Below are 17243 nucleotides of genomic sequence, written 5' to 3' on the forward strand. Positions count from 1 at the left end.
CATCGAGCATATTGTCTGGTCGTGTGAGGTCCATCTTGTCGCCAGAACGAATTTATTAGACTCCCTTCGGGCCCGAGTAAAACCACTTAACGTTCCAGTGAGAGACGTGCTAGCTGTGCTAGACTTGGACTACATGTTCGAAATTTACCTTTTTCTAAAAGCTATCGATCTCCGTCTATAATTCTTTTTATTTTCATATTTCCCTTTCTATCTTCTTTTTCTTTAAACAAAAAGTGTTAAGATAAAACAAAAAAAAAGGAGTTTGGCTCCTTGAAACCTGAAGGTACGAGCCGTTTCAAATAAAGATCTACAAAAAAACCCAACCGACAGTTCGGTTTCCATCCCTTCATGCCTCCTGTTTCGAAAATAATTTTATCCTAACTGTCGGCTGCAGGGCGTGACATTTTTGGGCAGGACTTTTTGTACATATGTAGAAAGGTAAATTCTTAACAATTTCGAAAATTGTTAAGTTAGATCAAAACAATAAATCATTCAGAAGTTATAAGCATTTCAAAAAGAGCTCTTTTTTTGGACTTTTTTCATTCGGAATCGTCTACCGGTGATTTCCTAAAACATGTTGACTTAATTTTATATTGTTGAGAAACTAGATAAAATTACCTAAACAACGAATATAATATCATCAAAATCGGTTATTATTAGTGGCCAGGGGAACGAGCGCAAGAGCTTGGGTCAATATGACCCGAATGGCATATTATCGGTTTTTTTCATGGGTCCATTTCCGGTGGTCACCGGAAGTTATCTGTGGCTCTGAATAATTGTTCCAAATTTCAGATTTTTTTTGTCACGAGTTATGATGAATTGAATGTACGCTTCGGGTCATAAATATTGACCCGAGCGGCGCGGGAAGGTTAACTGGAATTGTCCTCCAAGTGCAACCGCATTGCATATGTCTGAAAACGTATGGGAGTAGCTTTCGTGAAAATTGAAGACATAATTTTTGACCCTGTAAAATCAAAAAATGAAAGCAAAGCTTTACTATGGTTGGTAATTCATTACATAGCTTTTGTTTTAGAAAGATTTCCTCGTTGTAACCTGTTCGTTTTTAAAAAAAAGTATTAGAGAGATTAGATGGAAGAATAAGACAGTATTTGAGAGACATTTTGGAAATAGTTTGAATATCTGTTAATTGTATCTAGAGTTTAAGAAATGAGCTTTAATAAATAGTTGAATAGTTTAAAAAAAAAAAAAACTTAATAGAATATATCCCATATCCTATCACAAGATGGAAGCAGGATGGAAACAATCAACCAGTAAGGATATTATCGAATGATGTACCAAGCACTGTGTGTGTTTGTAAACCGGCATTAGAAAAAAAAAACATTTTTGTTCCCAACCGACAGCAAAAAAACACCAGCCAAGATGAGCTCTGCCTGCGTGTGTATGTAAACCGGCCGGCAATAGAAAACAGTTTCAGTTTGAAGTTACGGTCTTCAACAAAGTTGTTCATGGGAAAATTTCGTTTAGAAAATTTAGAATTTGGAACAAAAAGCAGACTCGATTCCATTGAAGAAACAAAAATGATGTTGATTTTCGGTATAAAATATTCAATTTTCCCATACAAACCTAAAATTTAAAAATATTTACTCATGTAAACGTTACTTAAAAATTCTGCAAAAAATCATGGATGAGTTTTACACCAAAGCAAAGCTTTTTAGACCCCAGGGTTAGAGAAATTCAAAAATGATCCCAAATCGACTCAGTCTACTGTAGTTGTCACTTAGGCAAATAAACTGTCGCACAAGTAGGTACCTTGCTTGCGGTTTACATCTTTGTAATTCTCACTACCAGTGATACGTACAATGAAGGAATTCTTTTAGCTTTCTGGAATCCCAGCGGTTGTTCAGATGTGTACATCTTCTTTCAATGTAACTTTATTTCTTCTGAATCATGCTGAAGACCTGAGACAAGAGATGACAATCACATCACCTGTAAACAAATATTAACTCTATATCTACCTGATATGTTAAAGTAATTTTTTGTTGCTCAATTTGATGAATTTTGAAATTTTACCTCAGTAACAGCTGATACTGTTTCTAGTAGATATAAGTTCAGAATCCGTTGGACGGTGATTTTGCGCACGATAAAACTTGACCATTTACATTATACATGTATACAACCGATATGATTGATAAGACGTATGTAGGAGAGTGAAATGCTTTATCAACGAGGAAATTTGTTTTCAGAAACATTACTTTAAAAAAGGTAAACCTTGCACCAACCTAGCATAAGTAAATGAGTTGTTTCTTCCGAACGCGTCGTTAATTCTCCCTCCCGGGTCCTTTTCCGCATGCTTCCGGGGGCAATTGGGTGGAATCCCAATTGTTATCGGAAGGGAGAGAGAGTTAAAGACGCGCTCGGAAGAAACAACTCATTTACTTCTAGTTAGGTTGGGTGCAAAGCCAGCGGCAGTATTTACCGGCAACTGATAAGAGAGAACAACCACTACCACCAACAATAGTAATGATGGGCTACTACTAGTACCAGCTACAAAAAAAGAACCCTGATTGCTGCAGCAGTCAATACGAAATCATCCAGTACGATGACTAAGTACCTACTATATGTACTTACTTACTACAAAACCCAATCCCGTGTACCCGTCTAACAGCTAGCAGCAGTAAGTAGTAAGCATCAGTACTTATCGTATCGTCGGTCAGGGTTGACACACAACAAGTTGCAGCAGTTTGCGGTAGTACGGGGTACTTACTGGCTGCACTTGTACCTACTCGTGCCCGAATCGAACCGAATGACGACGGGAGGTTTCAATTAAGTTTGTCGCCGGGCGGCGACGACAGCCATTTATATCGACACTGCACTGTACTGTCTGTGCGGAAAGCGAGAACCCCCAGAACGATTCTAGACGAAAGAGACATCCAGGCAGGCAGGCAAATTAACCGCATCCTTCAGACGAGGGCGACAACGAATAACTGGTGTTGGGGGTGAACCCTTCCGTTCTCTGGGTACATTTGCGATATAGACTTCCTTGCCGGGTGCGCTGCTGTCGAAATCTGCATATCTCTAGCTGTGGCTTTTGATATCGATGAAGCAACGGATAACTGTAGAAGGCAAACCGTGAAACCGGGACTGCGACACAACAGAGTGCGTTGCATAACACCAACCAAAGGTAAGAAGACGCGTGCGCGTCAAACGGTGCAGGTGTTTTCCCGTCCGGCTGGAGGCACATAATAATCCCCCCAAATGTAGGTTCCCATCCCATACCGGGTTCTAGCCGGACCGGACCCTGTTGCTCGCTCTATACAAGGTTCTAGTGTGATTCTTGCACAAATCGATCTCAGCAGAATAAAAATTCATAACAAATCGGTGCATCGCCAATGGAAATCTACCTGTGTGACGGGGCAGTTATAAAATTCAAACAGATAAAAATGGCAACTTTTCGAATGACGCCGCACCGAGCAGAGGCAACTCAATTTGCATACTACCTACTCTACCTTGGAGCTTGAGCGGTTTGTTGTGATTCGTCGTGCGTGTAGTGTTAATTTTTTTTCTCAAATGGTGATTTTTTTCCACTCCCCATCCGGTTTTATCTGCAGTGACTTACAGATTGAATAGGAAAAAACCGCAAAAAAACACAGAAGTCGGGATCAGTTTTATTTTTGCTCGCAAAGTTGGGTGCATGCCGGTTAAAGTACCTCCATACGTCCTTGTTTATCTATATATGTTTTATCTCTTATCTCTACTAGCGTGCGCGCTGCGGTATGATGTTAGCAGTTATTTTTACAAGTATTTACGGAATCCAACCAGTCCGCTAGCCGTTATTGGTTTGATAGTGATTTCTGTAATCTCGCGAACAAACAAATTGTACTCGGAAGCGGGTTTGAATATCAAGCCAGTATCGCCAGTATCCAAGGTTACGTGATTCAATATCACGGATTTTTGGAAACCAATGAAGCTCCGAATTTGCTTCGAAGCAGCGATATGAGTTAACTGTTTTCCCGTAAAATACAGCAAATATTGTAAATTATTGCGAAGAGGAGTAACCCAAGTAACAATTTGAACTTTGAAAACGTCTTATAAGCAATTGTTTTTTTTTTTTGAAAAATTAATAACCTATTTCTTGATGGAATTTGTATTTTTTTTTTAAATCTGACATAAACTTATTTCAGGTGCTACAACCTTTGTATAGTGTTTTACATGAATTATTTTTGAGGACTCTCGTTTTCTTTTTCGGAACATCTCCTAATTTGCATTTTATTACGTTGAGGATTAAATACTCGACCAGATTTCCCTATTCTCGTATTACGCTTAAAGTAAATTGTTACCTTTTGTAGTATTTAGTCTTGTATTATCCTAGATATAGCACGAAAATATTCGGAATCCTTCTGTAAACATATTTTTTCTCATTCAATTACCTTCTTCAGAGTTTTCAATTCCGAATGTTTTTTTTAACTCTTCCGCAATATTGGCAATTGGTGGAATGAAAATAATTTTTAAAGATAATCTTTAATTCAAAATTTGGAATCTCGATATCATTTCATGCCCCTCTTAGCATAATCGAATTTCAAATATTTTTATCGAAAATTTTTACTTCTAAAAGGGCTTATAAACATAACTGCCCGTAGACTGCCTCAAATTTATATGAGTAATTTCAAACTTGCGAAATGTTATGCGCTGCAAATTATAAGTGATCCTAGGGTTAGTATAAGATCTTATGCCAAATTTGGGCCAGATCGGATCGCGGGAAGCCTGAATTTTGTATGGAATTTTGAGACTATTTGTTCAGGAGGAGGCTTAATCTGTCCCTGTTAATAATAATACAAATTGGCCTTATAAAAATGCAATAAAAAAAAATATAAACTTTTAACAGTTTCCTGCAAAGGACTGAAAACAAAAAACCAGATGTAAGATGTTTTGTAGCATTACCCTGGGGGGTTTGGCGACTGTTTTTTTTTTCAATGATATTTTTTCTTTAACAATGCATGAATGAATTAAACTTTAAAAAATATTAAGTGTTTTACACTAATAGTTTTTTACCCTAAGATCTTTAAAATGGTTAACTACATTTGAATAATAAAAGTGATAAAATAGACACTAACTTTGGTTAAAATATTTGAAATCATTCAAGAATTTGGTAGGTTTTTTTCCTATTCGATTTGAGTATCGAAGAAGTTTGTTTTAAGAAAATCTTTAATTTCTAAGAAAAAAAATCTGAAATGAAATAACCTAAATACACCAAACTTTTAAGCAAATTCAACAATTTAAACCATCGATAAAAATAAATCAAACTTTCAAAGGTTAAACAACAGATTTAACTTTTGCGGTTCAAATCTGAAGCAAGTTTCTTTTATATTGATGTTTAAAATAACAGCAATCTAAGTATTGGCCATGGTACAGAGGTAGCGTGTTCAGTTCTCACCTCGTTGGTTCAGGTTCAAATCTTCAAGCATGCAATTTTTTCAAGTAAGTATAAAACTCATTCACAGTTACAGCAACATTAAATTAGAATAAATAGGTATAACAATCCAAAGCTAGGAAAAGTATGATTCTTTTTTTTATTAATTTTTATTTTTCGAGGTCTCGTGTGGAGGCTGAATACCCTTCTACTCAGCTTCAACTATGGATATCGATAAGAACTTAAATTTAAGGCTGAGTAGAATGCTATTCATTCGTTACACAAAGCTGAGTAAGCTTCTAAGAGCCTGTTTTATGGAACTTTTGGTTACTTGGGTACTACCTTGATCCAAATTAAAATTTTATTTTTAAATTTGGCTAAAATTTTTACTTTAAATTACATGTCTCTTTATCAGCAATTTTTTCAATGGAATAATCAATTCTCTGGATAATTTGTTTTTCCATTATACGAAACTAGTAAAATAAACTCAAAATCTCAGTTGTATTTAATATTTTCAGCTTATTGAGACATTGATTAATAAATTAAAAAAAAAAATTCAAAAAGTTTGCGATCTCCTGCGATTTGTATCCAAAACAAATATAAATCTCAATATTTTTTTATCTTGGTTGTAAAACTTATTTACGAGCTGGATTTGAATCTAAGTTTAGAATGTTGATTCTGAATCTTAAATTCAGAATTTGAATTCCGAATTTGAACGCGATTTTTGAATCTTAATTCCAGATCAGAATTTTAAATAGAGTTAAATACATTACTAAACGTTTAGTTAAAAAAAAATTAAGCCAAGAGCTGCGATTTTTTTCAGAGCCTTCAATCATGAATTTAAGTTCTGATATTTTGGAGTTCAATCAAAACTCACTATTTTAATTATTTATTCTGAATACGATTAGTGAAACTAAATAAAAATACAAATTTTAATGATGAATCTAATTCTGATTTTTTATCCAGAAGATCGACATTTCTTCTATCAAATTAAGTTTAAGGACTTCGAACCTGAATATGAAACAAAACTGAGGATGGTTTCTAATTTTTTTACATACTTGAAAAATTGTTATCTAAATATTGAAAATACATATTCATGAGTTTTAAAAATCATGAATCAAACACATCTTTTTATTACTATTTTCTAATGATGATTCTAACTGAAAATCCAGAATCCTAAACATGATACAGAATCCAAAGTATAAAAAAAAGAAATCCAATTTTGATTTTAGTAATAAGGAACCAGAACCTCCTAATGAGCTTAATCTCATTTTAAATTTAATTTACAGATCTAGATTTCTGTCAATAAGTGAGAAAATTCTGAAAAATTTAAGCAGAATTCTGTGCGTATAAAATTCAAGAGCTTATTTGAGGAAAAAAATTGTTAGATAAATTTTTGTTCTGTTTTGAAAAAAAAAAAACTGGTGAATATTACCAAGGTTTTGAAAATAAATGTTTTAATTTCCAACGTCCGCGAGTAGCTTTGATTTCTTTGAAAAAAGTTAAAGAAGTATTCTTTTTGTTTATTTTTCTCCGTTTCATTAATAAAACGGATTAAATTCGCGAATTCAGACTAAAAGCAGTCTGAATCTAAATTGAATCTTAGATATTAGTTTCTTTTAAACCACAAATGAAAACTTTTTTTTTATTTGTTTCGATTATAGTCGTTTTACCATCTTTATGGCATTCGCGACTTTATCAACGTTGCAGTTGGCGGATCGTTATTGAAAAACTATCCGGTACAACTGTGTTCGATGTTTACTCTTGGGCTCGAACTCGCGGACATCGGCTCAGGAGACAACAGACTTGCCAACTGAGCTATATCACAAGCCCTGACAAATGAAAACGTTTTGCAGTCAGCACAAAGTTTTTAAATAAATTATTGTGAATTTAAATAAAAAATTTAGAAACGTCGCTGGTGAACTGGCAACAAAACACAGACTTCCGACAATCTAGTACTTCACTTTTCTTTGTCGGAAGTCTTTCGGAAGTCGGAAGTCCGGACTTCCGAAGTAAAATTTAGTGTTGGCGCTATTATATAATCTTCAATGTCAAATACTCAAAGACTTTCTTCAGTGTTATCTGAAATATTTGATTTCTATTCAAATGTCAAATAAATGTTGAGTTTTATAACGGCTTAGGTTTAACGTTGTATCTCTAAAATAAGAATACTTAGGCGATATCCAAATCCTCAATTGAATGGGGGATAGTAAATAAATTCAAAGTCAATTTCTTCATGTATGTTTGCTTGATTTAATAAAAATAAATTGAATTTAGTTGATTTTATATTTACAATTTTTCCATCTCACTGGTTGTATCTTTGCAGATGCTTCCTTCACCGCTTCGAAAATCACATTTTTGTCCAAAAGGCGATTTTCTTAGCCCCATATTAACTATTTCTTGTCTCGTCAAAACTTTTCGAACCGCATACATCAGGGTGGCAATAGATTTATTGGACAAATTTCATGATCGAATTTGAAAACCGACCTTATACATTTTGTAGATTGGCCCAAAAAACTGATTATGCGAAATTGGAATTAAAATTTCTATTTTCCGTATTTGCTTTGGTGTTTTTGAGGGTCCAAAACCGAAACTTTGAGCGCTTTAAGGCACCCCTAAATCATGTCCGATTGAGCTGAAATTTGGCGCAGGCCAGTTTTTGGGCCAATCTACAAAATGTATATGGTCGGTTTGTTGCTACCCTACACGCTTCTTTTTTCAAACTCAAAATTTGGTTTAACCGTGGTTCAAAACATAGTTCGATTTTAAAATTGTTTCCGTCATTTACAGCATATGGTAAGTGGCTTGGAATGTCCGGAAACTTCCCGTGGGAAATAACATCCGAGAGTTTCCTCTGTCATTTTGATCGGGAGTGTCAAAACTTATCTGCAATTGCAATGCAATGTACCGAAACAGCAACATCTGGTTCCGCAAACTTGTAACCTTCCTTCATTCTCCTGAAAGCGGCCCTCGAATAAAAAAGTTTGCCTATCAGAACTTAGTTTTAAGATTGCCCAGTTGAACACAAAGTCAAGGGCTACCACTGAAGTGTTGTTTTGAGCCAAAACAACTTAATTTTGAGTTTGAAAAAAGGAGCGTGTAGTATACATATTGCTCATCCGTGTACGTCCGAAAACCATATTGAGCATTCTCCTTTCATCTTCAAATGTTTCTCCAGCTATCCCTTCAAGCAGAGACCGACAAAAAACACAAACACAACACAGTACATATCGTGCAACACAAATCCTGAAGTGCTGACACATAAATTTTTGTGTGCGACACTTTGGTTTGGCACAGCACTTCAATTGTGTTGTGTTGCATCAAATCAACACGACACACTTCTCAGTTGTGTCGAGTCGAGTATAACACAGTTGTGCTCAGCACGCAACACAGTGCTGTTACGAGCAAGGCTATTTTTTCACCCGTCGCACTTGACTGGACAGCATTTCTCCGTATTTTCAATGGCGAAGCTCTTCACTCACATTGTGTTGAGCAAAAGCAAAAGAAAAAAAATATCCAGTTCGGCTGCTAGCAAGTAGGCGACGAATTGAAAAAAAAGCTAGCTAGCAGGAGCAACAATGATAATCGTATCGGGACCGGCACACGTAAACACTGTGTCGTCAACTGTGTCGCATACTATGCTGTGTTGCGGCCGACACGCAACAAAAGTAGATCAACACAGACACAGCACAGCTTCGTTTCGGGTGTGCTGTGTCATCAAATTGTGTTGCACTTACTGTGTTCGTGCTGTTTTCGGTCCCTGCCTCCAAGTTACAGTTATTTAGGATCTCAGTGAAACTTCATGTTTCTTTGAAGAGATCTAATTTATTTAACACAAAGGCGTACGTCTTTCAAGGATATGATGGCTAGCTTCGTACTAATGCTAAAGCCAACAGATCATAGAAAGAGTTCTATGTATGCCGTGACCGAGATTCGATCTCATGACCCCTAGCTTAGAAGACTTAAACGCTACTCTCTAGGCCATGGTCGGCGGCTTGTGCGAAATGCAGACACAATGAACAAACTTCACGAAAGTTGGATGTAGAGGATTTTTTAAGTTACCTTTCCAATTTTTTACATTATAGGTATTACAGCGAAAGATAGTAAACAATTTTGGTTCTTTGCCAATTCAAATTAGTTTAAATTAATTTACATGTGAAGAGCGGTTGATTTTAAGCTACTGGATTGAGTCGGAATTTTTCCTCACACAAGTGAAGTAGTGGCACATTGCAGAACCCCCACGAAATGGTCTCATTTTAATTGTTTATGCAAACATTCGCACTTTGTTTTACAACATTTTTAAACTGGTTGTTTATGGTTGAGAACCTGTCGATTTTTTTTCTGATGAATAATTTTGTTCAATGTTATTGTAAATCATTATTTAACCATCCCTAATATCAAAACAGCTGTAGGATGTCTTACAAAAGTTATTGACGGCATACTTAATCTCTTCCACAAATTTTTAGATTAATCCTCAATACAATGTGGATTCCATACTATCTAATCATATCTCTCCAATACCTTCTGTAATAATAAAAAGCTAATTCAATCATCTATTTCTGTCCACATTTTCAGATAATCACAGTACAAAAGCAAACTCGCAATCCATCCTGAAGGAATCATGTTAGCCAGCAGCAGCAGCAGCAGCCATCATCGTAGTCCTTCGGAAGAGACTGCGCATCAAACGTGACTCCCAATCCTGGTCAAGTGTGTTCCCATGGTAAACATGGGCTATTACTAGTGGTGCGGGTTGTGATACTCGATTTGGACCATCCGGTGGACAGATTAGATAGTGAATCATTGTACCAATTGAAGTGTTCAAATAGCCCCAGTGTTTAGAGTAGTGCACTAAGCTGAGAGCTGTCGAGTCGAGTGCAAGATCTTTAGGGTATCATTGATTGGGAAAATTTCCCAATTGGTCCAGTATTCGAGCAGCAGATAAGAACGGGGCAGTCATGCTGAATTCCATTTCGAAGCATTTGCTTCACTGTGCCCTGCTCATAACGTTGCTGATTCTGTTCGAAGTTTTCTCCGGTGGTATCAAAGTCAACGAGGATAGTTTCGTATCGATCGATCCATGGGAGGAATACGGCACGATACCAACGATCCTGCTGTACACACTGCGACTGCTGACGTTCCTCACACTGCCTCAGGTGTTGTTCAACTTCTGCGGGCTGGTTTTCTACAATGCCTTCCCGGAAAAGGTAGTCCTCAAGGGATCGCCACTGCTGGCGCCCTTCATCTGCATCCGAGTGGTGACACGCGGTGATTATGCGGATCTAGTCAAATCGAACGTTCTGCGGAACATGAATACCTGCCTCGATACGGGGTTGGAAAATTTCCTCGTCGAAGTCGTGACCGATAAGCCGGTAAATCTGCCGAAGCATCGACGCACCCGGGAGATTGTGGTACCGAAAGATTACAAAACGAAAACCGGGGCCCTGTTCAAATCGCGTGCCCTCCAGTACTGTCTCGAAGACACCGTCAACGTACTTAACAACAACGATTGGGTGGTCCATCTGGACGAAGAAACGCTACTTACGGAAAACAGCGTCCGGGGCATCATTAACTTTGTGCTCGATGGGAAGCATCCCTTCGGCCAGGGACTGATCACATACGCAAACGAGAATGTCGTCAACTGGTTGACCACGCTGGCCGACAGCTTCCGGGTGTCGGATGATATGGGCAAGCTGCGGTTGCAGTTCAAAATGTTCCACAAGCCGTTCTTCAGCTGGAAGGGCAGCTACGTAGTAACTCAGGTTAGTTTTATCCTTTGATTCCTTCTGTCGATTTTAAGATTCGTAAACTTTCTGTAGACTAACTACACAAATATGTTGTTTTGGACGTTCAACATACTGACCAGTATTATTTTTCAATATTTCGAATCTCTTACTTCTAATGACGAATCCTCATATTTGCAAAGGTAATTGCGCTCGACAATAAGAGAATATAATTAAAACCGACAATTTTACTCACACATGTAGTTGAAAGCGGCCTCAATTATTGTAAATTTTAAAAATAGCTTGAACTAACAAATCAAGCAGAGACGAACCAGCCAAAGGCTGAAAGTCTCTTAAAATCAAGAAAAAAAAATCAAATCAAGCATCAAGTCTGCCCACATTTGTTATTCCCTGTAGTTGGAGTTCACTCTCAGGTCTCGTTAACTGTGTTTCTATTAGTTTCTAAAACCCTCCAACATTGATTTAAATAATTCTTGTGACAAGCCCTTTCATTTAAAGGAATTTCAAGTATGTACAAACATCCATCCCGAGCACGTGGCTAAGTATTCGTAGTATTTGTCCTCTGCAAGTAGCTCGCGTGACTTTTTGCGTTTTCTTCAGTTATACTTGTATCCATGGCCGTAGGAACGGGGGGGGGGGGGGGGGTTTTGGGGGTTTTACCCCCCCCCCCCCCCCCATGAGGGTCCAGAAAAGCAAGGGAGGTCCACACATAAAATTTTAAATTTATAATCATATTTTGGTAATAGAGTTAGATTATTTAAGAGTAACAATCTGGACTAAAAACTTATGTCAAAACCTCAAAAACCCATCTCTAGTTCAAAATTCTTCTACAGTTTTTCAAAATTTTCTCATTTGTTCATAGAAATTCTGGTCTGAATAATAAATTTTAAACTAAGTTAAATTAAGGATTCTTGATTTTCAGTTCGAATTACCATAAGAAATTGGAAAAGAAAAGCTTCTTTGAAATCTTGGTTCAAATTTGGTTTTGCACCTCATATCAAATTTGAATCAAGTTTTTCGAAAATTATAGATTTCTATCATTTCTATTTTTCTTGATTCTAAAAAAATGGAAAATCAACAAAATCAGTCTCGAGTTTTCTGTTCTTGGTTCGAAATAAATGCAGTAGAACTCCTTTTATCCGAGGTAGTCAGATAAGTGAAACCTCGGATTATATAAAATTCCTTCATTTGAAGCTTCAAATGGCGATAAAACATTAAAAAATCTGGAGAAGATTAATCATTTGAAATTCATATTTCAAGTTCTGATCTGGAATTAAGATTTTGAAGCTGATGTTTTGTACATTTAAGAAATTGTATAGAAATTCGGATATAGATTCAAAGTTCAATTTTTTAATTCCAGATACAGAATTAAGATTCAGAATGCTGATTTAAAATTTAGAAAAAGATTGAGCTTGTAAATGGGTTTTACAATCAACATAAAAAATTTACTTATCAATACAATTTTCAGGTTTAATTTTTTATTCAAAATAAGTTTGAAAACACAATTCAGCTGAAAATCAGTAATACAAAGTAGAAATTGAGTTAATTCTCCAAGTTGTGGCTTATGAAAAAAAAAACTTTATTTTAATTTAAAAAAAAAACATCCACAGTAACTGATCTTCAACTTAGAGAATCTGCAAAAAATTCCAGATATTTTGGTTGAACTGCTGAAAATTTTTATTATTGTTTTTTAAAAAGCCAAATTTCAATTTAAAATCATTATTTTGGTTCAAGTTTGCATCAAGGAAATTTGATCGGAAAAATTATATCTTTTACTTTTATTAAAAAAAATACATATTTATTTGCATCGATGGTTGAAATCTTTGAATTTGCAAAAGAGTTTGGAAGATGGGGCTTATTTGATTTGAGCATAGAAAAAGTTTTTTTCAAAGAAATTGAAGGCACTCCTTAAAAAACTTATTTTATGTTCAAATCAAATAAGTTTGATCCACCACACTTTTGAACAAATTCAAAGATTTTAACCATCAATGAAATCGAAATCCATATTTTGTTACTTAAGGTTTCATTTTAAATATTTATCTCACCTTTCAGGTTCAGGGCCAGTTTTCTAAAGTTACGATTTTATACGAAAACTATGCATGTAAAAGTACTTAAAATAAATCATCACATAGTTAAAACATAATTTGTTTTAATTTTTTTTTATTCGTGCCCAACAAGGGAAACAAATCATAGATAAAAAACAGTCATCAAACCCCCCCCCCCCCCCCCCCATGAGTCGGTTCTTCCTACGGCCCTGCTTGTATCAACCGAAGCGATAGGTTTTTGTCAAATACAAAGGCAGTTTACCAAGTTTTGAAAAAAAATGGTCTATAGATCTTAGTTTTTTTTAATTGAAATTATCCCAACAGTAAGATTAGAATACTTAAAAGCCTTGGAGACTAGAATAATTTACATATGCACTAGAAAATAATAAATATTGAAAACTCCTACCATGAAATTAGTGTTTTTTCCTATTTCCTGTCGAGATGTAATATGTTGTGCTAGATATTAGATGGGGATTCAAAACAATAACTAAACAATTACACACTCTCAATCAAAAATGTACCATCAACAGGAAGCCTGTGATCAACTCAATCTATAGCTATCTAATATTGGTGTTGGAATTGATTCGTAGGTTTGTCATTCTTACTAAAGTAAATATTCCTCGTGAAGTGCACATTTTTATCGTTATGTGAAAATTCGTGATTATGTCATAACCACGCATATTGTGCTGAATAACCTATCGAACTGCTTGAAAAATAATTTTTTTTTTGAGAGTAGAATATAGAGAAGTGTAGGAGTCATAGAACCCCCCATTTTTCAAACCCGAAGTGTTTGCAGAATTTTGCAGAATTTCTAGATTTCCTGTGATCCCCTCTTTGGTGAATTTTGACGTTTTGTGCATTTGTTAAGTCAGTTGGCACCACAATTAAAATTTCTATTCTTCCGACTGCTTCTGGTAGTCTGCTTTATTTTAAAGGCTTAAACCGTAGCATGTTAGCTATTCTTGAATAGTCTAGCAGGCTCTCAAAATCTCAATGTATGAAAAGTTTTGATTAAAAACCTAAAACCTTTCATTAATCCTCCAACTCCACTCCAAGAGATGAGGCTGGCCAACAGTCTTATGAGACTGGTGGCCAACTTGTAGTAATGTGCTAAGGGAATGGATCATATTGGTTATCTCCCTCAGTTTATCACAAAGTCTTCTTCAGTTGACGTAACTATGACGGCAATCTCACTATTACCATATATTCTAGGCAGTTTAGCACAAACTATCATCTCTACACATGACGTGCTGGGTGACAGTGGTCAAGACTTAGTTGGTCGTCTGCTCAGTCCCGCCAGCACTTCATACTTAGTTTTGACCTCGTTTAGGGTTTAACCCGAACGATCATTCCCTTTTTTCCTAATGGGGTTAGAGTCCAAAGAGGCTGGCTGCTGGTCACTTCCTTGCTAAGGTCTCAAGAATCACTTCCTTCTCGCCAAAGACTAATTCTGCCTTACTGTAAGCTTCCCTCGAAGAGGCCGAGCTTCACCAGAGTGTGTCCGGCGGACTCTCCTCAAGATGTCGCAGCTGCCTGAGGACTTCAGCGTGCGTCTCCTCTAGTGTTCTGACACCGATTACGTCCCCCTATCCCTCACTCATGTAGATCCCTCTTTATGGCCCTACATTTGCAAGGTAACAAACACTATTCCGCGTTGGACCACGAACGGGTGGAACTACCGCGCAAGGTCTCAATGTACATAGAAGATCACATCTGTTATCGCATGCACTGTATTTCTGTATCGTGAGGGCATATAAAGTCACATAAATAAACGGAGCAAATTTGATTGATTTTGGGCATTAACACTCCCACACTTCCCCGATTGGCGTGCACTTACGGCTCTGCATGCTAGATGCTCGCTGGAGGGATCATCTTCTTCTCGGGCTTTGTCTGCCCCGCATTTGTACTCTGGCTGTGCATTATAGGAACACTGTTGGTCCTTCTGGCTTGATTTCGGCCGCCGTTCGGGCGGAGCGCCGATTGAATGGAACAGCTGGTGCTGTTGCCTCGGTTTGTAGCCGCCCTACGCTTGGAGCGCCGCTTCAGTGGTCCTACTGGCACCTACGCCTGCCGAACCTGCACTGCTGGTGCTGCTGGTTTGGTCTCGGCTGCCCTTCGTTCGGAGCGCCGATTTGGTGATACTACGGGTGCCTCTGCTTCGATTGTCAGCCGCCTTACGCCTGGGATGCCGATTTGGTGGCACTAGTGGTGCTTTTCCTGCTACTTCGAGTGCCCTACTTTAGCCTCCGAAAAGAGGCCCTAAGGAAACGGAACTAATTAAAATATTTTTTTTTAATTCAAACCATAACAGCCGGGTGTTTGCTGCCGTGAGTGGGTTCGTCCCACTTAAACCACCTTGGGCTTCGTGTGCCAGATGTGCCCCTTGGTTTCACCCTATGATACTACATCAAGGGGTAGGCTGTGCTCATGCACTTATACATCTCACCCTTTTCCACTTTCTCAATTTTTGTCCTTCTCCTTTTCTCTATCGCCAACTTCAGACTGGTACGGAAAACCCCGAGACGTGTGCCGGTTAGGTAACGCTTCCATAATAACTCACGCCCGTCACAGCATCCACTTCCCCGGGGACCTCGAAACGTGTGCCGGTTAGGTTACGCTTTCAAAGTAACTCGCGCCCGTCACAGCATCCACTCCCGCAGGATTTCTAACCACCAAGGCATAGCCGATTGAGAAACTACCAAGCTAGAATCTCGTCACGGCCACCCCGAATGGTATCTCCGCTTTCTTTTGCTGCAAGAAAGATGCTAGCTGAGAACGTGGGACCTTTTAAGTCCCACCACACGTATGAGTCCAGATTAGGGTTATACAGCGCCCTAAGATCGCGTTGCTTTTGAATTGTGGTGTCATACGAGGCCCAAAATCTTCCGTTAGCTTGTCAACTTTGGTTGACTATCTCGCTCTCTCCGTTCATCATCTTTCCTGATTCTTATCAGATCACGCATGATTTGCGAGATTTCGTCGACTATAGCACGCCACGATTGTTCGTTGCGACACATTTCACTCACAATATTTTCCGCGTTCAAATTCTGTAGTTGTTGACGCCTTGAAATGAACCTAGGGCAGACAAAGATAACATGTTCTGCTGATTCCTCCATATCTACGCATATCGGGAAAAAAGGGGAGCTTAAACCCATGAAGGTATTGCTTAAAGCACCCATGACCCGAAAGGAACTGCGTAAGGTAGAAGTTGACCTCTCCATACTTCCGATTTACCCAGTCTGAAAGTCGCAGGATTAGCCTATGCGTCCATCTTGCGTTGTTCGATGCGTCCTATTGCTCCTGCCACTTGAGCATTGACGCTGCTCGTTGAATTTTACGCACTCCTCTAACAGCTCTGGCTTTGTAACCCTCCATATCCTCCATAGCGCTTTGGCAATCGCTTCCCAGCTGGCATTGTTGAAGGCATTCTTAACGTCGATTACCACAATGGCGCAGTGACGAGTCCGCTTCTGTTTATATGCGCGCTTCGCGTACTCTGTCACCATTCAGATGGCGTCCACCGTAGATCTCCCTTTTCGAAAACCGAACTGTCTGTCCGACAGTCCACTTTCGCCTTCTGTGTTGATAATAAGTCTGTTGAATATTATCCTCTCCAGTAGCTTACCAAGGGTGTCCAGCAGACTAATTGGTCTGTATGAAGACGGGTGCCCTGGGGGTTTCCCAGGTTTTGGTAGTAGCACAAGCTTCCCTCGTCGAGACACTTTTGTAGCACCACTCTGAAAGTATCCGGAATGGTCTGTACCGCCACCTTCGGCACTGCATTTGGGATTCCGTCCGGATCAGGGGCCACAAGTTTCTTGGCAATAGCTACAAGTTTCTTGGCAATAGCCACAAGTTCCTCATTCGTTACTGGCTCGATGTCGTGGGAACCCGCGCCGTACGGGGTAAGTGGCCACTGCGTCGGGCCATGCTGCGGGAAAAGATGTGCAACGATCTTTCCCAGTTTTTTGGACACTTTTCGGTCGGCGACCTTGGGCCACCGAATCTCGCCAGTGCAACTTTATAGGCTTGGCCCCATGGGTTATCATCTACGCTCTGGCATAACGCTCTGTAGCAGTTCTCTTTGCT

At 38.2% G+C, this 17243-nt stretch overlaps 1 protein-coding gene across 4 annotated transcripts in view; it reads left to right on the forward strand.

The window, feature by feature from the left end:
- LOC129747936 (beta-1,4-mannosyltransferase egh) overlaps positions 1–17243 on the forward strand; it is an 81009-nt gene that overhangs the window by 58043 nt on the left and 5723 nt on the right. For 2 of the 4 annotated variants that reach the window (XM_055742373.1, XM_055742366.1), the window contains one exon: positions 9944–11127. In XM_055742373.1, coding sequence (XP_055598348.1) covers positions 10324–11127 — 804 coding nt within the window. In that variant the 5' untranslated portion in view covers positions 9944–10323. Of the gene's footprint in view, positions 1–2636; positions 3143–3279; positions 3483–9943; positions 11128–17243 lie in introns of those variants that run through there. The other 2 variants (XM_055742381.1, XM_055742389.1) reach the window with 2 other exon arrangements.

This window comes from Uranotaenia lowii, chromosome 1 (assembly GCF_029784155.1).
Source record: "Uranotaenia lowii strain MFRU-FL chromosome 1, ASM2978415v1, whole genome shotgun sequence".
Taxonomy (NCBI): Eukaryota; Metazoa; Arthropoda; class Insecta; order Diptera; family Culicidae; genus Uranotaenia; species Uranotaenia lowii.